At 43.3% G+C, this 25,497-nt stretch overlaps 1 protein-coding gene across 2 annotated transcripts; it reads left to right on the forward strand.

The window, feature by feature from the left end:
- The first annotated feature begins 923 nt into the window (after positions 1-923).
- EIF4H (eukaryotic translation initiation factor 4H) lies at positions 924-25,410 on the forward strand. Of its 2 annotated transcripts, XM_082670162.1 has the most exons (7): positions 924-1,059; positions 16,103-16,290; positions 18,322-18,386; positions 18,470-18,566; positions 18,883-18,942; positions 23,245-23,382; positions 23,473-25,410. In XM_082670162.1, the coding sequence occupies exons 1-7, from the start codon at positions 1,001-1,003 to the stop codon at positions 23,610-23,612; spliced, it is 747 nt and encodes a 248-aa protein (XP_082526288.1). In that variant the 5' UTR covers positions 924-1,000; the 3' UTR covers positions 23,613-25,410. The 2 variants fall into 2 exon arrangements, with proteins under 2 accessions (XP_082526288.1, XP_082526289.1); XM_082670163.1 differs by lacking the exon at positions 18,883-18,942.
- The last annotated feature ends 87 nt before the right edge of the window (positions 25,411-25,497 follow it).

Genomic DNA, 25,497 nt, shown 5'->3' on the forward strand with positions numbered 1-25,497 from the left:
TCTTCCTAGACACGGAAGGGTTTGGAGGATCCAATATTACCACAATCTCAATCACAAACTGGAGAAATTACCAGTGTAATGAATTCTCATTGCACATCCATTCTTCGTGATTGCTAGATGGACTTCACGTCAGGATAGAATTTTCTTCCAAAAGTAAGATGCACCAACTCGCTCGCAGGTTCAACGACAAGCTATACTCCAATCTCAACACCCCTTCCCCACCACCAATACCCAGGTGGCAAGTAGATCCTTGAAGGCAGGATTCAATAAGGGCATCCCCATTGCCTCACACGCTCAGATGCTGACCCCAATCTCACCCTTCCAGGCCTTTCGCCCCCTGTGCATTCTCAACAAATGCTCAGCTCTGCGGGGTCTCCGTCCTGGGGGAGGTAGACCTTTCTTTGGTGTTAGCAAGCGACGCCCTGGCCGTGTAGGTGTCGGAGTGGGACCTCTCCGCCCCCACCGTGTAAGTGTCGGAGTGGGACCTCCCCGCCACCTCCCCACCCCCCACCCCCCCACCAAGCGGAGGAGACCTCTGGCGTCCCTGCCAGGTCTGGAGTTCGGAAGCTAGGCGACAGAAAACACCGCGAGCCCGGCGCAGATTCCAAGGCCAGCCCGGGGCGGGGCCTTCGCAGCGCGCGGAAGGAGCCACAGGAGGTTCGGCTGGTAGGGCAAGGCTCACGTCCAAGGGTGGGGCGGGGCGGGGCAGGGGCAGGAGGCGGCCGCGGGTGAAGCCTCAGAGCTAGCACACAATGGGCCGGAGCGCCAGGGCAGGAGCCGAGCCAACGCGCCGCCGCACCACGTGGGCCGCAAAACGCGCCGGGCTGCCAAAGACCAGCCAGCCCAGACCCGGCGCGGCGTACGTGCGCGCACGCGAGCGTGCGTGCGTGCGATTTGCGATCAGGCGGTGCGGCGGACAGCCCCGGCGGCGGGGCGGGGGGAGTTATATTGCGGGGTCCTTCCTCGCTCACCCTGGTTCCTCTCGGAGCGGAGACGGCAAATGGCGGACTTCGATACCTACGACGATCGGGCCTACAGCAGCTTCGGCGGCGGCAGAGGGTGAGGCGGGCGTGCGCGGGCCCCGGCCGGGCGCGAGAGGCGGGCGGAGTCAGGGGCCCCTGGCCCGCGGCCTTCTCGCGCGCACAGCAAGGGGCGGCGAGCGGTAGGGGCCCGGCTGGGCCGACTGAGGCCTCGTAGAGGCGCCGGGAGGAGTGGGGTCTGGAAATGGCGCGCTCGGGGAGGGTGCGGCGGCGGTTAGGCTCCCCGGGTTTTGCTCGCGGGACAGATCCCTCTCTGTGCCACCCCTCCCCCGCCGCCTACGATGTGTCTTTCCTCTGCCTCGGTCGCAGGGCCAGGCCGCAGCGGCGCTGAGTGCCCGGTAGGACGAGCTCCCGCTTCCAGCCCCATCCCCCAGTACGGCGGGGCCGGCGCGGGGCTGTGCTGCAGCGCGGGGGTGGGGGCCGCGGCCTGCCCCGCTCCAGTCCCGGTCCCGGCCGCGGCTTCCTGTTGTCAGCCTGCGCTGCAGGCCCCCTGGCCCCTTTCGCCAGGAGACCAGCGGGCTTGGTATGATCGGAAGGCCGAGAGAGGGGCGATTCCCATCCCTTTACGGGTGTGAGGCTGGGATTTGGCAGCTGGAGCCCTGGAATAGTTCGATTCACCCCGGGGTCGGGGGAGACCAACCAGAACATACACATCATAGCATTGTATTTATCCTTTCTTAGATCAGAGTGCCTTGTTGACAAGTGCTACGTGCCTACTGGCAGAAGATGTTATTCTCCCTGGTTTCTCCAGACCTGGAGAAGGAATCGCATTTAGCTTCGTTCTGATTCTGGTCATACACAGGCTATATGTAATTGAGGCACCTTGTTTAAAAGAAAGATCCCTGACTAGTGAAGGAAAAGCTTATGGTGTTCAATTCCAGGAACCCGCCCTAGATTATTTCTTTTTAGCCACAAGTTACCTCATACAGAATTTAGAAGATAGGCTGTAAACATCTTGTTGTTTGTCAAGGGCACACTTGGCCTTTGTGTGATTCACAGAAAGGATTACTTTCCCAGGATAACACCACAATAGTACCTACTGAGGTGTCCAGTCTCCTGGGTTTCAATCCTAAAAGTATCTTTGTTTGGTGAAGAATGATCTTTTAATACCTTGGTTTGGGAATGGCTCAAATAAAAGCTTGTTTGGGTGCGGGAGTGTACCCAGTATCATTCATGAAAGTTGGGGACATGGAAGTTGGGGGAGGTGGAGCCACCTGTTACTTCAAAGAATACTTTACTAATAAAAAAGAAATAGATGTTGGATTACATGTAAAGTTAATGCTTTGGGGGTAGGTTTCTAGACATCAAATTTGTACGTCAGTCATCTTGAAATTTAATAACTAGGATTTTTTTTTTCCTTCCTAGTTTCAAAAAGCATTTGGAAGTACCCAGGAAAACTCTTAAACAGAGTAGTTCAGATTAAGGCAGTTCCAAGGAATTTTAGTTGGTTTGGAACTACAGTGTTAGTCATATTATACAGAGCCTGGGGATTTTTTTTATTATTATTTTTTAATTCTGCCTTTTGACAAATTTACCAGCTGTTCTGGTGACTAGAGGTGTTCGAGTTAGACTTTCGGTGGATATCAAATTTTGACAGTTGGAGTACCTTGAACAATAGAAGTTGATCAAAAGTAAAATTCTCTTTTAAGATGCCATTTATTTATCAGAATATCAAAAGACGAGGACACTGTTAGCCATTTACCCAGATGTACTCCAAAAACTTGTATAAGAGAATAGTAGCTGGCATGATACATCTCCTAAGCTTCCTCATAAAAAGTCCTTTTACTATTAAGCACCTTCTACATCTTACCTTCTCAGAATTTTCCACTTCATCTTCATGTAAAAGTACATAGGAAATACTGCTCAGATTGCCAAAAAGTAGTTTTTAGAACCTGTCGGTGAATTTGTGTGTTCTTTGAGGCGGTGTCACAGGTGAGTCAGGAAACTTCACAGAGGACTAGACATGTAGTGATGTGATCTGTGCCAAAGCTTTCCTATTCCAGATAGTTAATATTATTTTAACTTCATGAGGTCGAAAGTTATCAGTTATTGGAATCTTTGAAATTTAGCAAGGTGATAGGATAGTTGACCAGATATTCTTCAATGATAATTTTGAGTTTTGAATTATGTTCACATCAGTACGTGTCTCAGTGCTGTTTGTTTATGTTCAGATAGAAGCTTAAGCATTATAGACGATTACCACCTATGGAAAGCTGGTCTTGTATTGCTTTGTTTGGTGCTTTTTGTTTTTTAATTTATTTATTTATTTTTGGTTGCGTTGGGTCTTCGTTGCTGCGCGCGGGCTTTCTGTGGTTGCGGCGAGTGAGGGCTGCTCTTCATTGCAGTGCGTGGGCTACTCACTGCGGTGGCTTCTCTTGTTGCAGAGCACGGGCTCTAGGCACGTGGGCTTCAGTAGTTGTGGCACACAGGCTCAGTAGTTGTGGCTCTAGGGCTCTAGAGTGCAGGCTCCGTAGTTGTGGCGCACGGGCTTAGTTGCTCTGTGGCATGTGGGATCTTCCCGGCCCAGGGCTCGAACCCGTGTCCCCTGCATTGGCAGGTGGATTCTTAACCACTGCGCCAACAGGGAAGTCCCTGTTTGGTACTTTTGTAAGGCAACTTCTCACTAGTCTAAAACACCTTAGGTAGATAAGATGTCTCAACTCTAAGCAACTTGGGTCACAGGTGAAAGGAATGGCAGGTTTGAAATATAGAGTCAAGGGGCTTCCCTGCAGTGGTTAAGAATCCACCTGCCAATGCAGGGGACATGGGTTCAAGCCCTGGCCTGGGAAGATCCCACATGCCGCGGAGCAACTAAGTCCTTGGGCCACAACTACTGAGCCTGCACTCTAGAGCCTGCGAGCCATAACTACTGAAGCCCACGCGCCTAGAGCCTGTGCTCCTCAACAAGAGAAGCCACCGCAATGAGAAGCCTGCACACTGCAAGGAAGGTAGCCCCTGCTCACTGCAACTAGAGAAAGCCCGTATGCAGAAACAAAGACCCAACGCAGCCAAAAATAAAATAAATAAAAATAAATTAATTAAAAAAAAGAAGGGTCTTCTCATTTAATAAAAAAAAAAAACCAAGAACTTGGGTTTTAATAATTATACATTCCCCGTAAGTTTATTTTGTAGTTGTGTGTAATAACCAGTACGGTTGTCAGGAAGCAATACTGAACAACTGCTTTATTTCCCCAGCCTATAGAGGCATGTCGCCTGCAGCAGAGGAGAGAACCAGGGACTGCATTGTTGCTCAGAAAGCAAGTCAAAACAAAATTCCAAATTATCAGGAGTTGATTGTACCATATCTTGAATGTATTTGGTTTTTCACTTTGCTAAATTATCTTTGTGGGGTTCCAGTTTTTCATTTGCTATTGACAGTAAAGTGGAGAGTAACACTGATTTTACATTTTTAACTGTAAAAGGCCTTTTGAGTGCTTAACCTAAAAGTAGCATCAATCCTGAGAATTAGATTGGAACTTGGAATTAGCAAGAATTGATATTACTGAAATGGTACCTGCTAAAAATTGATTAAGCTACAAAATTAAATATTCTTTATTAGGTTCCAGTTAGGGGATTTAGAATTCTAATCTTCGAGTCTTATAGAATTTAAGCTTGGCATCTCTGTCTAAATTTCTAAGGATATCTTAAGCCTTAAAATGGGGAAGAAAGTGTATAAAAGCTAGCTAGTTTCACTTATAACAGGATCTGTAAAGGTGTTGAAAGGCATATTCTAAAATCCTGTTTACCTATCACATGGCAAGTTGTTTGGGTTTACTGTCATCCTTCTCTCCACTCAGTCTCCCAGTGCTTGATTCCAAGTCATTGTCCTCTTTGCGAAGTGTTGTTACCACAAATACTTGGTTTTACCAAGAGATCTCTGAGATGTCAGATGTTCAGGCAGAAGCCCTGGCTTTAGAATCAGGCAGACCAGAGCTTAAGTGTCCTCTTGGCTGTGTATGAGCAGTATGATCTGGACAAGTTTCTTTACCTCTCTGAGCCTCACTTTCCCTGCATATAAGATAGAAACTCCTCTATAGGGCTGTTGGGGAGTATTAAATGAGATGTTAAACTGTGCAGCACAGTATTTGGTCCATTAAAAATGCTTAATATTTGATAGCTGTTGATTTCTAATTTTTAAAAATTTATTTATTTTTGGCTGCGTTGGGTCTTCATTGCTGCGCACGGGCTTTCTCTAGTTGCGGCGAGAGGGGGCTACTCTTTTGTTGCGGTGCGGTGGCTTCTCTTGTTGTGGAGCACAGGCTCTAGGCATGCGGGTTCAGTAGTTGTGGCACATGGGCTCTGTAGTTGTGGGTTGCAGGCTCTAGAGCACAGACTCAGTAGTTGTGGCCCACGGGCTTAGTTGCTCTGCGGCATGTGGGATCTTCCCAGACCAGGACTCAAACCTGTGTCCCCTGCATTGGCAGGCAGATTCTTAACCACTGCACCACGAGGGAAGTCCAATTTATAATTTTTTAATTCTTAAAATAATTCCTTTGGAGTTAGAGTGGGAAAATTTCTGTTGAGGGTTAGATGGAGTGAGTTTTTATTTTCCTGTCTATATTTCTAAAGCCAATAAAGGGAAAGCTGTTCAGTTTATAGGCATAAAGCATTTATAATGTAATACCATAAGTATGGTAAATTAGTACCAAGTAATTCATTCTTTTTATTCATTTATTTATTGGCTGCTTTGGCTCTTAGTTGCTGAGCACAGGCTTTCTCTTTCATTGCAGTGCGCGGGCTTCTCATTGCGGTAGCTTGTTGCGGAGCATGGGCTCTAGGCGCATGGGCTTCAGTAGTTGTGGCACTCCGGCTCAATAGTTGTGGCTCGAGGGCTCTAGACTGCAGGTGCACGGGCTTAGTTGCTCCATGGCTTGTGGGATCTTCCCGGACCAGGGCTCAAACGCGTGTCTTCTGCATTGGCAAGCAGATTCTTAACCACTGTGCCACCAGGGAAGTCCCACCAAGTAATTCATTCTTTTTTTTTTTTTTTTTTTTGTGCGGTACGCGGGCCTCTCACTGCTGTGGCCTCTCCCGTTGCGGAGCACAGGCTCCGGACGCGCGGGCTCAGCGACCATGGCTTACGGGCCCAGCCGCTCCCCGGCATGTGGGATCTTCCCGGACTGGGGCACGAACCTGTGTCCCCTGCATTGGCAGGTGGACTCTCAACCACTGCGCCACCAGGGAAGCCCAAGTAATTCATCCTTGTACATTGTTGGTTTGTAACAGAACTCATGCTTGGAATAGTTAAATGCTTCTGAGATTTCTTAAAAAAAAAATTTTTTTTCGCATACTTTCAAAATTTATATTTCTGTTTGAAATTAACCTTAGTGTTCTGGAAAGACTTTACACAAATTCAAGAAGTCTTCCCAGAAACTTGGAACATACAAAGCAGAATGTTTGGCTGGGGGTGTGGGGGGGCATGGTCAGTCCTAGATCAGATCCACCTTCCAGTTTCCAGCTTCTGCTAGAAATGGAAGAGTGTTGGGCAAAAGACCATGCCATGCATCTTTACCTTTTCATCATTTGTGCAGCTGGTTAGACCTGCACACTCGGCACGAAGTAAGTGACCACTTGATTTTGATTGCACTTAGCAGCTGTAATGTCTAGGTTGTCTTTTTAAATAATTGAACATCCTATTTTTTTTAAGTTTGCCAACCATATGATGGTTTTTAAAATGTTCTTGATAGGACCCTCTGGATGTGCTTCAGTATGTTGATACTCTACTGAAAACATAGTACCTTCATTGCACTCCAGTATAGGATAGATGTAGCTGGTGATCTCCCTCGCTCTGCACACAGTTCTCTAATTGAAATAATCAGTTGCATTTTTGGAGCCACCCACCCACCCCCCTTTTTTTTTTTTGGCCGCACCGCGGGGCTTCTGGTATCTTAGTTCCCCTGACTATGAATTGAACCTGGGCCCTTGGCAGTGAAAGCAAGGAGTCCTAGCAACTGGACCGCCAGGGAATTCCCTGGAGCCTTTTGAATATCTGGCTGAGTAGAAGACAGCTCGTTTCTCATAGCTGCTTCTGTATTCACTCTTGAGGTAGGTTGTTTGGTTGACATATATGAAGAAAATCCAGCCTTACATAGGTAAGTAGTTGGAAGTGGGAGGACTTTTTAATAGCCTTTTCAGATAATTGTAGATACTCTTGTGACTGTACCAAAACTTGACAGGTGGTAATTTCCATAAAAGTTAGTTGTAACAATAAACTTTTAATACTCTTACATTAAAATCCATAGATCTATCTTATATTTTGTGTGGATCTTTTACTGTGCTTTTTTTTTTTTTTTTGGCTGTATTGGGTCTTTGTTGCTGTGCGCAAGCTTTCTCTAGTTGCGGTGAGCAGGGGCTACTCTTCGTTGTGGTGCGTGAGCTTCTCATTGTCGTGGCTTCTCTTGTTGTGGAGCGTGGGCTTCAGTAGTTGTGGCACACGGGCTTAGTTGCTCCGCGGCATGTGGGATCTTCCCTGGCCAGGGCTCAAACCTGTGTCCCTTGCATTGGCAGGCAGATTCTTAACCACTGCGCCACCAGGGAAGCCCAGCTGTACATTGGTTTTTTTTTTTTTTTGTAACATGATACTTTGGTCATTTGGAAAATACCAGTTCACTGAGTTATGTAGCTCTTCCAAATGTTGAAGCATTTCACTATACAGTATCAAAAATCATGTTCATTAATGTCACCATCAGTTTCATCAGAAAATTTTCAGGTATTGGGAGACTGTCAAGCTTATATTGATAGATAAAAGTTTTCTAAAATTCTGGTTTTTGCTTGAAAGCCTGCGATTTTGTCATTCGCAGCAGACAATACTGTTGTTTTCCTTGAAGTGACAGGCTCACTTCATTTACAAGAAAATGTCTATGTAGCATCCGAGTCTGAACCATAGTTAGTCAGTTCTTTCAGGTAAAAATGGTGTTCCATGAAAAGAATAGCTAGTTCAGCTTGTAACTCACTTGCAGGAGTGCCTTTCCTGGAGATAACCATGTACTTCTGTAAGCAACAGAAGTGCTTCATTCCCATTTTGTAACGGAATATTTTAAAAGTGGGTCAGTATTTAATAAAATTAATCATTTTTACCACTTTATCAAAAACATTCTTTGCAGAAGGTGGCTTTTTTTTTTTTGGCTGCGCCATGAGGCTTGTCGGATCTTTGTTCCTCCACCAGGGATCGAACCTGGGTGAAAGCGTGGACTGCTAACCACTGGACCATTAGGGAATCCACCCCCCCCTTTTTTTTTAATACTGCAAATGCATGAGTAATAGTGCAGTTTGGTGCCCCGGCCTGATTCATGCGAAGGCCAATGGCAGGATCGGTGTATGTGTTTGCTCTCTTTGACTTAACAGGGATACTACAGCCAGAAAGGTTTGGCTCTGCGGGGGCAGAGCCAGAACCAAAGGAAGTACATTTTGGTGCTTTTAGAGGCCGTCTGAAAATGCAAAGAATTGTTACTTTAACTGATTTTCTGTTAACGGAGGAACCTCAGTATAGTCTAGATTGGAATTTACCAGTTGCTCATTTTACCTAATAGTTAAAGATTTTTAAAATAAATGTATTTATTATTTTTTATATTTTTATTTTTGGTTGCATTGGGTCTTCGTTGCTGCGCACAGGTTTTCTCTAGTTGCGGTGAGCGGAGGTGACTCTTGCGGTGCGCGGGCTTCCCATTGCAGTGGCTTCTCTTGATGCGGAGCATGGGCTCAGTAGTTGTGGCATGCGGGCTCTAGAGCGCACGCTCAGTAGTTGTGGCACACGGGCTTAGTTGCTCTGTGGCATGTGGGATCTTCCCGGACCAGGGCTCGAACCCATGTCCCCTGCATTGGCAGGCAGATTCTCAACCAATGCGCCACCAGGGAAGTCCAAATCTGGAACTTTTGGATTGAATAACCTTTTTCACCCATATGAAGTTATTAAATTACTAAGCGCATTTCTTTCCTTTCATGTTAGGAGTCCAGAATTTTAGTTCATTATGATAAGTACCTTTTCCCAGTAAGAAAAGTTCCCTAAAAGACTCTGTAAACCAGAAGTCCCTTTCGTGTTCACTATTCATCTAAAACAAGGCTTTCAAACTGCCTGTTGTGTCCTGTTGGGAGATGATGAAATCAACTTAGTGTGGGTCCTGGTAAGCATCTTTTAAGGTGAAATAGAATAGACAATAGTGTGCATTATACTATGAGTTAGTACTGTTGGCAAGCTTTTTAAAATTAATTTGTGTAGTTAACATGCAGGAATGTATGCATGTATTAAGTTGTGATGTAAAATGTATTTCTTGTTGTACACAGCCTGAAAATTTTTTGAAAAATACTTAAATACAGGGCTTCCCTGGTGGCGCAGTGGTTGAGAGTCTGCCTGCCGATGCAGGGGACGCAGGTTCGTGCCCCAGTCCAGGAGGATCCCACATACCGCGGAGTGGCTGGGCCCGTGAGCCATGGCCGCTGAGCCTGCGCGTCCGGAGCCTCTGCAATGGGAGAAGCCACAGCGGTGAGAGGCCCCCATACCGCAAAAAAAAAAAAAAAAAAAAAAAACAAAAAACTTAAGTACATAATTGGGGATGTCTTCTGAATACATGTAACCCTCTCTTATAATCTAAATTTTTTTCCAAATAAGCGTACCCACATTGGTGAAGAAGTTACTGGCAGCCCTAAAGTAGTTGGTAGGCCTGTGGCTTCATTCCTTCCACCCTAAGTCTCAGATATTGTAATAGTTTTGGAGATAAAGCAGTGAACAAGACAGGAGCTCCTGCCTCAGAACAACTTTGCATTTCTCTGCATTGCTTTTTATATCTTACCGATGTGATTGAATTATTAAGTTCCCATTCACAGCAGAAAAGAGCTCCTTGAAATAGGGCTCATTGAAGAATTCACCATAGACACTGCTCCCTCCCCACCCCCAGTGTTTACCAGAAACTTTCAGAGGCTTTCATGCACATCCTGTAGGAATGACAGTTGTCAAGATAAAGGGATTTAATTTTGAGTGCTAATTGAAGGCCTTGGAAAATACATACACTTAGAGGAAGATCTGCTTGGAACTGAAGGGTCTTTAATCCAAGTTCATTGGACTAGTTTTTTAAAACCTAAGTTACAACTAAAATGTAATGTGGCATCTTGGATGGGATCCTGGGACAGGAAAAGGACATTAGGTGAAAGCTAGGAAAATCTGAATAAACTGAACTAGTTAGTAATGAATTAGTTGGTAATGTATTGATGTTGGTTCTGTGATTGTAACCAGTGTATCTTCCTAATGTAAGATGTTAATAGGTAGTGTAAAAGGGTGTTTATGAAATAAGGGCTTGGCTTTTGAGAGCCTAACCTTTTTTGATTATTGTCTAGAAACCAAGTAGGTTACACATTTTGATCTTTCTTTCTTTCTGCATGCTCAGAGGATTTTGTCTTTGTTGCTTACTTGGATTTTATTCTCATAAAGGTAGTCTTACTGTGATTTTATGTAGGATCTAGGATAGTGCCTCAGGCCATGTGATATATGCTAATAAGCTCTAGGTGGCACATGAAAGACCAAAGTTGTTGATCAGCCCCAATGAAACGAACTCAGTTATCACCTAGAAGTAATAGAGGGAGAGCACCTAATGTTCCAAATACCAAAGAGAGGTTAATACTCTATAGTCATGGTATCTTGGCACTGGTCTTAAAGTTTTAAGAATGACAGCAACAGTACTTAAATTCTGTATAGTTTCTAATGCACCGAGGAATCTTCGTAAAATTCTTGTCCAGAAATAATAGCATGTGGCCTTCATTTTTTATTATCTTTTACACTTTGGAAGCAAGTCTTGAGCACTTAATTTTGTTTCATCCACTTACTGACTCTAATCCCAGCCCTAATAATCTCTTCTCTTCTTTTTTCTTATAGTTGCCATTCCTCCAGTTTCCTCTCACTCCTATATATCTTTGCTTATTCACACATTATCATCTTAAGAGTTCAGTGTTTTGTCTGCTGCCTGGAAAATAGAGTCCAAGTGCCTTTTGCTCCACCCTGCAGAGACAGTGCTTGTTGCTGTCTCCTGAATTTTCTGCAGTCTTTTACTTGGGATGTGATTTCTCCTTTCTAGATGCCTGGACCCCCTTAGCTGAATTATAAGCTCCTTGAGGGTAGGAACAAGTCTTAGGTTTGTGCCCTCAATATGGTGCTCTGTATTTAATAGACATTCAGATACTTTGTTGATTTGAGTGAAGAAACGTGATTTGTCTGTAGCTCCAGGTGTGATTTTGGTCACACCTGGAGTTGAAAGTTGGATTTCCTGAATGACTGAGGATGTGATTATTACTTTAAAACTTTCGTATTTTTTTTTTAAATCAATAGACTGTCCCTTTGTGCAGCAGTAATGAGCGGGCAAGCCCATTGCTCAGTGGGAGCGATATGGCCTGGGAGTTTGCAGCACAGCCCTTCAGGTCTCTATTCTGAATTGCAGGGTGGTGGGGAGGTGGGGGTGTGTGCCCAGGCCTGCAGCTTTGCCTCATCTGTTGCCTGCTTTACATCCATGGCTTGTTAGTCAGCCTCCTTCTGTATAAGCAGTGTATCCTGTAGCGTGTTTAATTTACCCATAACACTTTAGAATTATTAAACTTTTGTAAAGCAATCAGTCTCTGTGAAGTGTTTTTATGGTCAATTTCAAACTCCTTTATAACATAGAAATTTGAAATATTTATAAAGTAACAGGTGAGAAAACCAAGGTACAGAGGTGATTTGGAAGAGGTCCTACACCAAGCTAAGTAAGGTGCCAGGTGTGTCTTCTGTGTTTTTAACCTGTTTTAGAAAGTGCTTTCATGTAACATAGCTTATTTAGATAATAGTCCCCTCTAAACTTAAATTAGTGTCAGAAGTATCTCATAAGAATTTTAGCTCAAAGAATTTCTGACATTTGACATTTTTATTTGATTGATGACAGAATGTATCCTTTTATTACGTCCATATGCATTCTCTGGGGTTTGTCTTCTTCACCCTTGTCTCTCAAGTTGCTGGCACACTGCAGACTCTTCATAGAGTGAATAAATTGAAATCTACCAGGCTGGCCCCAGTCCCACTGCATTGTAATGTCTTCAGTGAACTACTCAAGGAAAAGCTAAAAACCACTCAAGTCCTGTAGAACTGACCACATCAGGTAGGGCAGTATTGAGGACTGCATCGGTTAGTCTTGAAAAAATCTAGAGTGTTAAGCCACTGGCAGTTTTGTGAGGCTAGGGTGAAATGAGCAAGTTGATGGGCTTGGGTTAGCTCTTTCCACATCTCCAGCTCTTAAAGTACTGCTTGCCTGAAGCAGGATTTTTCTATCTTTGCAAAGACAGATCTGGCTTCTGATCCTGCTGCATTCTTGCTAGTGCCCCCCCCCCCTCAGTAGCATTCACCTGGGCAGCGGTCCTTATCAAGGCTTGCTTACATGGCTTTCTGTACTCAGTCAGAGGTCGGTTGACCCTATCTTTTCAGTCCTCTGTCCAGCACCCCACAGAAGTTCTCATGTGCCCTTTTAGCAAGACTTCCTACCTCCATTTTCTTGCTTCATCAAACAGACACCTGCCAAATTTATCATTTCTTCATCCTCACCTTCATGTTGAATTTTTAAAAAATCATTGTAGCCCTTTGCTTTTTTACATGTCTATGTAAATGTATACACAAACATGCATGTATGCATTTACAGTTATTTATGTTTTATATGTGCTACTCAGGTGTAAGCTATTCCAGGACAAGGGGCTGTTTTCCACCAGATGTTTAATAAATGTTGAGTAGATGAATTTAAAGTGTTTTTAATTATAGTTGGTCCCCTGTTTTGACAGTTTTCCAAGTGTTTATACTGTATTTTATATGTTCAGTACCCAGCCCCAAAGAGTATCTTACTGAGAATATTTTAGGTTTTATGGGTTTTTTTTGTTGTTGGTGGGTTTTTTTGTTTGTTTGGCTGCATTGGGTCTTCGTTGCTGCGCGTGGGCTTTCTCTAGTTGCGGCGAGCGGGGGCTACTCTTCATTGCAGTGGTTTCTCTTGTTGCAGAGCACAGGCTCTAGGCGTGTGGGCTTCAGTAGTTGTGGCACGCGGGCTCAGTAGTTGTGGCGCACGGCTTAGTTGCTCCGCGGCATGTGGGATCTTCCCCAGCTAGGGCTCGAGCCCTAGTTCCCTGCACTGGCAAGAGGATTCTTAACCACTGCGCCACCAGGGAAGTCCCAGTTTTATGGTTATTGAAATGCAAAATAAGTCACATTCACTTGTAAGCCTATTTTTCTGGTATTAGGACAGAATGCAGGATTTTTCTGTTGGGAAGCAGCAGTTCTGAGGTAATTAAACTTAAAATTTTTAGCCATCTAATAATTACTTCATAGCCTGGTTCTTCTGCTTAAAAAAAAAAAAGAAAGCGTTGTCTTAAAGACTGGTATTTATTATCAAATATTTGAGATATCTGGAATTTGTGTCAGGCAAGATGTGGAATCTCTTTCATGATATTTCTAGCAATATATGAATTTTAAAAATCAAGTTACTTTCGAAGACCTGGTATTAATATATATTCTGCCAAAAGAAAGGAAGGTTGACTTTAAGCAGATTTTTGACTGATATGAGGAGACTCTTTTGCTTTAAATGTCTCTTAAAGAAAAACAACACCTCCCCCTTTTAAATTTGTTTTCTCCTGTGTTCTGCAAACATTTTATTTTGAAATTTTTCAAGTCTTCAGTAAAGTTGAAAGAATGCAATACGATGGACACTGGTAGATGTCACAAGTTTCACACTTGCTTTATCTTTATATATTCGTGCATGCACACATGGCTTTATGCTGAACCCTTTGAAAATAAATGGCTGTCCTGACACTTCACTCCTAAGTACTTTGTCTCTCCTGAGAGCAGAGGCATCCTACTAACTTCAGTACCAATTAATCACTCCTAAGAAATTTAATGCTCACAATAATATTTATACTCATCAGATTCAGATTTCTCCATCTGCTTTTTCTTTTATGGCTGTGTGTTCCAGGATCCAAAGATCACATGTAGCATTGGTTATCATTTCGTTAGTTCCCCTGCCTTTTTTGTCTTTCATGACTTTTACATATTTGAAGAATCTGTGCCAAAATAGAAGGCACATTTAAATTTCTCCCATTATTAGTGATACTAAGTTCAGTTACCTGGTTGCAGTAGTGACTGGCAGATTCATTTTATCAGTGTTTTGGCATCCTTTGAGCCTTGCCTGAATCAGTCACTACTACATTGGTGGTTGCAGAGTAGAGGTTTTCTAATTACATGATTCCTCCTACATTTTTTAGCTGACAGCCTTATTGATGTAAAGAAGAGCTCCCTTCCCATTAATTTAGTAGACCATCTATTAGAGCAATGTAGGTTCAGAGCAGAATTGATCAGAAAGTATAGAGTTCCCATATGCCCTCTGCCCTCACAAATGCACAGGGGCACAGCTTCCCCTGCTGCCAACATCTGCACCAGAGTAGTACATTTGTTCCAATCAATGAATCTGCATTGACAATGTCATTATCACCCAATGTCCATAGTTAACATTAGGGTTCACTCTTGGTGTTGTCCATTCTGTGCTATGGGTTTTGACAAATGTATAATGGCCCCATTTATTTTTTTGTTTGTTTTTAAAATATTTATTTGGCTGCAGTTGGTCTTAGTTGAGGCACGCAGGATCCTCAGTTGCGTCATGCAGGCTCTTAGTTGCATTATGTGGGATCTAGTTCCCTGACCAGGGATCAAACCTGGGCCCCCTGCGTTGGGAGCGTGGAGTCTTAACCACTGGACCACCAGGGGGAAGTCCCGTGGCCCTATTTATTTATTTGTTTGTTTGCTTTTTGTGGTTTTTTTTTTTTTGGCTGAGTTGGGTCTTCGTTGCTGTGCATGGGCCTCCTCTAGTTGCGGCGAGCGGGGGCTACTGTTTGCTGCGGTACGCGGGCTTGTCATTGCAGTGGCTTCTCTTGTTGCAGAGCACAGGCTCTAGGCGTGTGGGCTCAGTAGTTGCGGCACGTGGGCTCAGTAGTTGTGACTCGCAGGCTCTAGAGTGCAGGCTCAGCAGTTGTGGCACACGGGCTTAGTTGTTCCACGGCATGTGGGATCTTTCCAGACCAGGGCTCGAACCCATGTCCCCTGAATTGGCAGGCGGATTCCCAACCGCTGCGCCACCGGGGAAGGTGGTCCCATTTATTTTTAAATTATCTATAAAACATTGTAAACCTCAGGTGTTAGACGGCAGTTATTATGGTCATTGTTACTCTACACATGTGAACTATGTGACAGGCAGTGTATGACGCACCATATGTTATTTCTCAATAATTCAAGGTCTCTCTTAGTATTAACCCAGTTTTCCAAATAAGGCTTAGAGAAATTGAGTAACTCCTCAAGATTATATGGTGGAGTAAGTATGTGGTAGAGCTCGGATTTAAACCAGTGCGTACGCAGATTAGCCATGATATGGTGGAGTCAGGGTCCTGCCACTTTTAAGCTCTGTAACCATAGACAAGCTAAACACCTCTTGACTTAGCTGAGGAAATGACATTGACGTTTAAATGAATTAGTAATATGCACCTTGTGTTTGAGGATCCAGTAAGGTAGTGCATGGGGGAGTGGAGAGTAATATGTACAATACATAGTACTTGCTGCACAAAATCTAAAATTTTTATTAGAGCATATTATCTATAATCAGCAAGAAACAATTGTATTGTGAATGAGTTAAACTTCAGCTTCAGGGTAATAAGTGGACACTCCATTTCTGTGTGTGTTAGTGTTATCGGGTGTGAAGGAGGGCATTGGCTTAGGTTCTTTTCTCCTATTCTTAGTGAATAGGAGAGAACCACTTGTCTGTAGGAGGATGTTAATGTTTGGATTCGATTCTCCAGGGAAATGTACGTTCACAGAGATTCTGTGTTTCTGTGGACATTTCTGTCATCCAGAAATAAGCATGTTTTTCATAAATATTTTGGAATACTCTATTATTTCAAGGAGATGTTACTGTACACATTATATAGGATTATTTTGCCTGGGTGGTGTGGCTGAGTGGGAGACATTTTCCTTGGCCCTCTGGGGCAAGTACACAGGGGCAGAGTTGAATCCTGTCTGTTTCCCCTCCTAGGTCCCGTGGCAGTGCTGGTGGCCATGGTTCCCGTAGCCAGAAGGAGCTGCCCACAGAGCCCCCCTACACAGCATATGTAGGAAATCTACCTTTTAATACGGTGCAGGGCGACATAGACGCTATCTTTAAGGATCTCAGCATAAGGAGTGTACGGCTAGTCAGAGACAAAGACACAGACAAATTTAAAGGTGAGTTTGGGGGATTTTTACTGTGCATTATTGTAAGGGGAGGAGGGTCTAAACCAGAGGGCTCTAATTATGAAAGTGTTTCAATGAAAGTGTTCCGAACGTTTGCCTACTCCACGCAGTTGAAATAAACATTTATTAGCGCTTTAACGCATAGGCCTTCAGTTCTATTTGGGGGGGAAAGTGTTATACATAATCTAGTTTGTAGAAATATGTGGCATATGCCCAAGTAAATCTGGTGTTTTCCTGAGCTATATAGCAATCCTGTCTCTGCCAGAAAAGGAGTTACCAGAAAAGAAATGAACAGATAAAACTCAGGACTTTTCAGGTGCATATCACCTTGGCCGACTCCTGCATTTTTAGGGGGTAGTTTTTCTGTAATCTAGTTTATTATGAAATCCAAAAGGTAACCTAGTACTTGTTGTCACTGTACATTTGTGATTTCAGAGCATGTGTTTAGGGAAATGATTGGCTCAAATTTCAGATAAAGTTAGTGTCTGTAGGTTAGTCTTTCAGGTTCTTGAGCAGAGGAGTAAGAATGAGGAACCAGATGGGCATTATCCAACTTCCAAGGCTTCCTAAAGGGAAATGTGCCCTGTATTTAAGTGCGTGATGCCAGATACAAGGGCATTTGGTTTGCTTTATTTACCCAGAAGTACATCCGTGAAAGGCACACAGGCTGTGGGGCTGTAGGAGAAGCAGGGGTGCTGCTCAGCAGAGCGGTTCCATAGTTTTGTTGTTCTGAAAGCCTTCTGACTTAAGAACCTGGAGCCTTGTTATAGTAAGTGATCGAACAGTGAAAAAGAATGTATCAGTTAAGCTTGGAGCAGTAAGTCCTGCTGCTAGGAAGCGTTAAGAATGCAAATTTAAGGTAAAAATGTGTGGGTGAAGCCAGCCTTTGGGCTGAGTCAGCAGCAGCAGAGATTGTCTCATAGAAGGGCATCTTTAGTTTCAGCAGCTCTGGAGTGTGAGATGAGTGGGAGCTCTGGAGTGACTAGGCTCTTGTTGCCTCTTTGAACTTGCAAGTAGTTTTCTCAGTTCTTCTAAGCATTGAATCCACTTAGGGGAAAAGGCATGGATGGGGAGGTGGAGTATGGTTGGGGGTGGAGGACGGGGAACTCTACAGCCAAGCAGTACATTCTTTGTGTAAGCAAATGGCGAACAGGAAAAGTTTGGACCCAGGCTTTAGAAGCACTTGCAGTCTAGTGGGCTTTGAAGGTGAAGTGTAATCGTCATACAGGATGGGGATCGGGAGGGTGGTGATACAGGGTGCAGTGTGAGCATACGGGGCAGGGGGAGTGCTTAACCCAGATTTAACCGAGAGGGCATGGACAAGAGTGTTGCAGCTAGAAGGAAAAGCTTATTCAGAGGTTGGAGGTGAGAGAGAGGGTGTGGTTTCTTCTGCCTGGAGTGTCCTCTGCTTACAGGCCTGTGTCAGAATCTAGCGTTAGAGACTCAAGTTGTCAATAAAGCATGCTGCACCAAGGCCATCTGTCTTTAATTAATTAGCATCCTGAGGAGGATGTGCTTGTGGCCGAGGGTATGTTTTTTAGCTTTGTAAAACAAGTTTTATACCAGCTACCTGAGTAGTAAGTAATGGCGCCCTCAGCCTGTTCCATCAAAGCATGTTTGGTATCGAATTTGAAGTCTGTGTCTTAAAGCCCCTGTTAGGTTATATGAAAGTCGTTCAGAAGTCAGAACTAACAGCTCTTCAGTGACCCAAGAAGGTTTTAATATTATGGTTAAAACATAAAGCTTTATAAAAACACAGCTACTATTTCAGTACCTATTTGATTAGCACTTTCTGTTAGAATATAATTAAGAGGGGAAAAAATATAATTAAGAGGGAGGAATACCAGTCAAGTTCTATTTATTAGAAAGTAAAATACGCTCTTTCAGGTTCTGCAAGTCTGCTACCATCTCGATGCAGCAGAAGTGGTAGTTATGATGTAGGGAAATGGTACAGACAGGGATCCCACCTTATCTTTAACCCGGAATTCCTTGAGGAAATCGGGGGTTTGTTTTCTCTTACAGGATTCTGCTATGTAGAATTTGATGAAGTGGATTCCCTTAAGGAAGCCTTGACATACGATGGTGCAGTAAGTATATTCAGGTTTTCTCTGTGGTGGTAGTAGTTGAGATTTTTTTCTTGCCAGTACTTACAGTGTTTTCCACTTATTAGCTCTTGGGTGACCGGTCACTTCGTGTGGACATTGCAGAAGGCAGAAAACAAGATAAAGGCGGCTTTGGATTCAGGAAAGGTGGACCAGATGACAGAGGTGATTGGCTCTTCTACAACTGAGCATAAAACTTGCTGTATGCCCACTGATTACAGCTCTTGAAGGTTACCAGAAGAACTCCTATCTTGTAGGTCTGATAGGTGTTTATGAGCTTTTAAAAATGTGTAAAATCTTAGAAAGAATGGATGATGCTTCTGCAAGCCTGGGTTTTTTTCTTCCTGTTGGCAGCAAAAACTCTTATAATTTCATTGAACTTCCCATCACATGAGTTGTACGTCTTCCCAATGAATTTTTCCATGTTTGTGCAGCAAGGTAATGATACGACCTCAACTTTATCTTTTTTGTGTATCCTCAGGAATGGGTGGCTCTCAAGAATCTAGAGGTGGATGGGATTCCCGGGATGACTGCAATTCCGGTATCAGTATTTAAAGTATCACCACTTCCCTTTTCGGTGGCCTTGCTGCTATTGTACATTTCTTGTGAGTAGCCCGCCTGGCCGGGCTACTTTAGTTCCTTTCACAAATGAAACTGTCCGAAAAGGTACCCAGGCATGCAATAAGCCTCTGTTAGAACCTCAGTGTTTGGGGTAGGACTTGAAAGCTTCCACATCGTGGGCAAGTTGGACTGATCCGCCTTATTTTGTTACCTTTTCTTAGTCTACTGTTCTTATATGTGCCTGTGTCTCATGCTGAGTCTTTCTCAGGGTTTAGCCCAGGGGAGCCCCTTGATGATGCTTGTGTGTATGGCATGAATAGAAGTACTATTATTTCTAGAAGTCTGAAGGTTCTAGAAGCTTACAGAAAGCCTCATACTAATGGTTCCTGGTGGCTCCCTCTTAGATGGTAATAGGTAGTCCTGATGACCTCTTTGTCTCTTAAAGGGCGTGGAGCACCTGTCCCTTAAGTGGACATAATCCACTTTATCATTGCTTTTCTTAACTCATCAAAGCATACCAGTGGGTGCCTCCTTGTGTCAACTCAAGAGGTCAGTTTGCATGCCAGGCTTTGAAGGGTTGATCTCCTAAACATCTCTTCATCTCTTTACTTGTTTTTTTTTTTAATTATCAAGGTAAATCATATGGTAAAAATGTCCATTGTAACCATAAGGTAGAGAATGAAAAACAAGTCTGTTTTCTTTCCTACAAACTTGAGGTTGTCTCTGCATTTGCCACCACATAAGATGAGATCATTAGTGCCTGCCCCCCCATCACCCCCCCCAATCAAAACAAAAATCAGTAGAAAGTAACTGGTAAGTATGGGAGGAACTTGTCTTGTGAGTCGAAATTTTTTAAAAGTTCATTCCAGTACTGTGTTAGCTAAACAGATTACTGCTTATATCTGTTGAATAATTTAGTTCCTAAAAGTCCTATAGCCAATCAGAAATGAGCTTATTCATAAAAGTACAGTATAATCCAGTAAACCTGTAATTTTATGTATAAGCTAGTCTCTGATTGAAAAATGCAACAGATGTCATCTCAAAGCCACCTCAGGTGTAGTAGTTAGTGACTTGATGAGTGGTGGTCTCCAATCTGCCAGTTTTGCCTTTCCTAGTACTGTAGAAATAGTACAGTGAGCTCACAGCTTTGGAGGTTACCAAAGGAACTGATGTCTTTCTACTGCTGGCTTAGCTTGGGCTTTTTTACTCTGAAGCAAGACATATAGTGAACATAGCCAGAGAAGCTACCTTGCCACCAACCAGTGTAAACTACAGTGTTCTGGTAATAATCTAAAACCAGCAGTGCACACATGGTGGGGTACGGCCTATATACATTATTTGTATAGGTAGACCATTTTTACTCTTTAGAATAATGCCTTTTTTTAAATGACATACTCTCATTGTAAAAAAAATTTTTTTAAGCAGTACAAAAAAATATATAAAGAAGAAAACAAATAAGAAAGTCCCTGTCAACCAGAAATAGGCAGTGTGCTTTTATTTATTTTTTATCTTTTTTTTTTTTTGGCCGTGCCATGCAGCATGCAGGATCTTAGTTTCCCACTAGGGATCGAACCCGCGCCCCCTGCAGTGGAAGTGCGGAGTCTTAACCACTGGACCACCAGGGAAGTCCCTAGGCGGTGTGTTAAACTAAACTTCGTAAAGAAAGCTCAGAAGATTTTCATGAATAGTGTGCCTCCTAGAAATCTGTCATCAAACTTGATGAAAAGATAATTGTTAGTGTCAAACCTTGGTTCCCCCCCCCCCATAATCTTCCCATCGCTCATATCATAAGAGTTTTGAAATGAGGTGGTCACTTGATGTTAATGTACACTAGGTTTTGGGGTTTTTCCCCACTATATTTTGTCTCATGGACCTGGACAAAGTAGCAGTTGTGTTTATGTGCCTTGTCAGTGTGGGTGTGAGCTAATTTGTTTTATGCTAAACACTGGTAGCAAAAATTAATCTCATTAAGAGGGAAGTAACTTTACTTTCATAATCAGTGTGGAAAGGTACACACAGTTTAGTTTGGGGGAAATGTCAGGTTAAATGTTTGAATACTAATTAAGCTTGTTTAATGAATGGTGTATCCTCTCTGGTTGATAGAAAAGATTTTGTAAAGAAACTTATACTTGATGATATGCTTCCAAAATGGGTTTTCCCCCAAAGCAGTGCTCCTGTTGGTCTGAACCTTCTTAGAATTGTTTTCATTACTTGTTTTGTTAAAATTGAAATTGTTCGATTTAGTCTCTGAACTGAGTTTCAGATAACTTGATCAATTTAAAAATTCCTTGCTACCCTTAAAGAACAAAAGAACCCCACTATTGCAGATAGTTAATTCTCCATATTCACAGTAGTTAGGTTCTTTAAAACCACTGCAAACAGCAAATTGGCGGATACGGAGCCATCGCTCATAGAGGAAATACACAGGCTCCTGTGAGCCTCTGGTCATATTTTTGTCAGCCATTCAATACATAACCTTGCTTTATGTGTTTGTGTTTAAAGACGCCTTGTTTAATATATATAGTTGATTGATTAACAATGAACTCACGGCCAGCAGCACTGTAACTCATGCCTGCGTGAGGCTTCTCTAACAAGGCACATCCCAGCCTTGCACTTAGGAGTACTAGACAGCACTTCAGCATGATGTTTGGGTGCTGTTTTATTTTAACAGCAAAATCACTAACAAAAAGCACAAAAGAGCAGAAAGCCTGGCACTAAATAGATTGTGAAAAGGACACTTGTTTACTGTTTGAGCTGAGACAAGGCAGAGTGTTGGTTCATTCAACCCTCAGCTGGGAATGTATGTGTCAGGTGACAGACGTTTCACTGCTCTGTGCATGTCTGAATGACAGCGAAAGGCCCCAAGTATTGATTTCAGGGTTACAAATAAATTTTAGTGAGTAGACAAATTTGCAAACGTGAAATCCATGAATAATGGGAATCAACTATTTAGTAGAAAAATATTTCTCAAGCTCAGGATCCTTCTTCAAGGATAAGTTCCTGCAAAGCTTTGAGCAATCGCACTGTCCTTGGAGTGAGTAAAAATAGTCACCTTCAGGAGCTTAAACAGAGGGGGCAAGCTCATTTGTTTAATTATAGTCTTATTGCTTAAATTTTTACTGAAAGTTAAGTTGGTTATACTGTTAAAAGGTTAATTATCTTAACCTCCCCCTATGACTTTCAGTTAAATGCAAAACTAAATAAGCCTTAAGGTTCTTAAAGTCCATTGAGAAGATATTCTTCACACTGATGAGAATTGTAACTTTTTTAATATAAATTTACTTATTTATTTATTTTTCGCTGCGTTGGGTCTTTGTTACTGTGCATGGGTTTTCTCTAGTTGTGGTGAGCAGGGGCTTCTCTTCGTTGCGGTGCGTGGGCTTCTCGTTGCGGTGGCTTCTCTTGTTGCGGAGCACAGGCTCTAGGCGCGTGGGCGTCAGTAGTTGTGGCTCGTGGGCTCTTGAGCTCAGGCTCAGTAGTTGTGGCGCATGGGCTTAGGTGCTCCGCGGCATGTGGGATCTTCCCAGACCAGGGCTCAAACCCGTGTCTCCTGCATTGGCAGGAGGATTCTTAACTACTGCGCCACCAGGGAAGTCCAAATTGCAACTTACTTTTTAATTCTAAATGAGATGCAGTTTACTTCTGTTGGTAATTATTTTAGCGGTGCACAAATGAATGGGGTGTGGGAACCCTTTGCAGCCAGAGGAGGTGTGGGTTGGGTCTGCGGTTCCTGCTCTCTGGCGCCCTCTCTGGGAAGGGAGTGGGCCTGATCACAGCTTTGTTTACACACAGGTGCTTTGCTTTTAGAATGATCCACACCCGAATCGCAGCAGAAACAGAAAAATGGGGGATGTCACCCAGAGGTGACTTTGTATTTTTATTTTGTCTTCATATCTAGCTTTTTCCTTTTGATTTTGTGTTCTAAATTATAACTTCTAAATTTCAGGTTTATCTTTTTTAATAACTCTATAGATTGTATTAGAAAACAATAAAACGTGCTTTGAGCATTTTTGTGTTAAGCCATATTAGAATATTATGAACTTTTCCTGCAAGCTAAGAATTTACAGCTCGTTTTATTTTTCTCTCCTAAGATTCTTTTTTTATTTTAGAAGTCTGTTAGCATTGAAATTACCCAACAGATTCACGTTTGGACTCATTTTGTATGCACTTTTGATGCTGGACAAACTAAAGAATTTAAAATTAAACTTAATTCACACAAGCTATGTTATCAGCTTTGAGACAGTAGTTTAAAAGATAATTCAATGTCATCTTCCTCCTTCAGGCTTCAGGGATGACTTCTTAGGAGGCAGGGGAGGGAGTCGCCCAGGTGACCGGCGAACAGGCCCCCCAATGGGAAGTCGTTTCAGAGATGGCCCTCCCCTTCGAGGGCCCAATATGGATTTCAGAGAACCAACAGAAGGTATGACGATAACGTGAACGTGTAAATGGAGCTCTGAAGGGTGTCTTCTCGTGACACATTTGTAAGCCATGTTGTGTTTCCCTCCCCCAGAGGAAAGAGCACAGAGACCACGGCTCCAGCTTAAACCTCGAACAGTTGCAACGCCCCTCAATCAAGTAGCCAACCCCAACTCTGCTATCTTCGGGGGAGCCAGGCCCAGAGAGGAAGTCGTTCACAAGGAGCAAGAATGAGCTTGCGGTTGGGAGGGAATGGGATGTGGGGGGGGGGGTTCGAGCGAGAGCACAGCCTGGCTGCCCCCCAGACCGGCAGTCCTGCAGTTACCATTCCTGCGCCTGACCTTTGTCCTCCTTTCTTACAATGGAAACACAGAGCTTGTGAGTGCATGTCAGCAGTTAACAAGTGGTTTTTAGTACATTCTTGGCTTTGCTGAATCTACCTAGTGCCTGTTTTGTGCTTTTTTTTTTTTCTTTTTTTCCTTCCTGCCACTCCTTTCCTATTTTCCTTCTGTCCTTTTTCCTTCTCGCTCCTTGTTTCTTTCCAGCACATGAGTTTCTCTAGAGGGACAGAGGCAGCTGCCATGCGGGAGTTCTTTATATTGAAATGCTGCTTCATTTCTCTCCTTTGCTTTTCTGTTTTTCCTTTAGCCACACTGGGCGTTTCCTTTGATTTTTCTCAGCAACCTGCATGTTGAGTTCTGTATTGCTGTGGCTTCCAAGAAAAAAAAAAACAAGTCACAAATTGGATAGCATCTTGTTTTTATTCAGCTGTTATCAACATACAGAATTTGGGACACATTGCTTTCAAAACAAGGATAAAATATCTGTTGATCTTTGCAAATTCCTTCCTGTAACTATTTATAGATAGTCCTGACTCCATTACTCCCTCCCCAGATGGGAGAATAGGCTTACATTTCAAACAGCAAAACCTAAAAAGATAATGTGAACTGCTGGCAGGGTGCACATAGGAGATAAATTGAATACACTGCTGTGTTCACATGCTTTATTATTGCTCTTTCAATACCGTGTCCAAACTGGTTCCCTTCTTTCACTGGCCGTTTTAGAGGCTCCTCTGTGGCTGGATGTAGCGAACTGCTGTCTGGTTTCCTTTCTGCTGGCTGCAGAGGTGCATTGGGCACTGCAGGTGGTAGCGCGGTGCTGGGCTCACTTCCTAGTGCGGACGCTGCTTCCTCTCAAACCCCTGTTGTCGTGTGTTCTGCATCACTCCCTGTGTTTATCTGTTCCCTGATACAAGTAATAGTGAGATACTGCGCTTCCCACCATCTCTTAATTTTAGAGTGAAAGAATGGGCCTAGAATGACTCTCTTTCACTTGATGAATTGAGAATTTGACTATGCAGAGCTGTCAGGTAACTGGTAGGTGGCTTGAGGTCACTAGTTCTCAGCTTTAGGACGTTCACTGCCACGTACAGTGTTCAGCACTCACCCAGGCTAGGCAGCAGCTTTTGAGCTTGAACACCTCTGTGTGAACAAATTCTTGAGCGCCCGAGTCCCACTTCATCCAATTGGGAGCAGTTCAGGGTCAGCTAGAGCCCCGGAAAAGAGAGACCCTCACCAGCATGACTGGAGGGCCGGGGGCAGGCTGGCCCACGCAGTGTGCTTAGAAAGTAGCTCCTCACTAGCTGCCATCCTCGGCCCCTCTTACTTTGTCTTTGTCACCAGGTCTCAGCAATTTACAGAACTCTCCCTCCTTTCCTTCCTTCCACCTGTCATGTTTGCTTCTGAAATAAGAACCATTTGTGTAACACCAATACTTACCTTAAGAAAGACATGCATTATGTGGTTGTAATCAAACCTGATGCTTTCAGATGACCTACTTACATCTTCAGTGTGGAAAAGATTAAGAACAAAACAAATTCATCTAAACTTCTGGGCAATCCAGTTGACTTTTAAATGTAAGAATGGAATTCCAAACACTTAACACATTCAGCTATATGACAGAAAGTAAATCTATGGATATGGTATTTTGTGAATGATCTTTTAAATAAAAGAAAACCTTACGTAATATTTAATGCTTGTCTTTATTTTTGAGTTGTTTTTTAGCTGCTTGTGAAGTTAATTTTAAATTTGGAAAGTAGTGTCCAAATTTAGTGGATGTA

The sequence above is a fragment of the Grampus griseus genome (genome assembly GCF_964374135.1).
Source record: "Grampus griseus genome assembly, chromosome: 14".
NCBI lineage: Eukaryota > Metazoa > Chordata > Mammalia > Artiodactyla > Delphinidae > Grampus > Grampus griseus.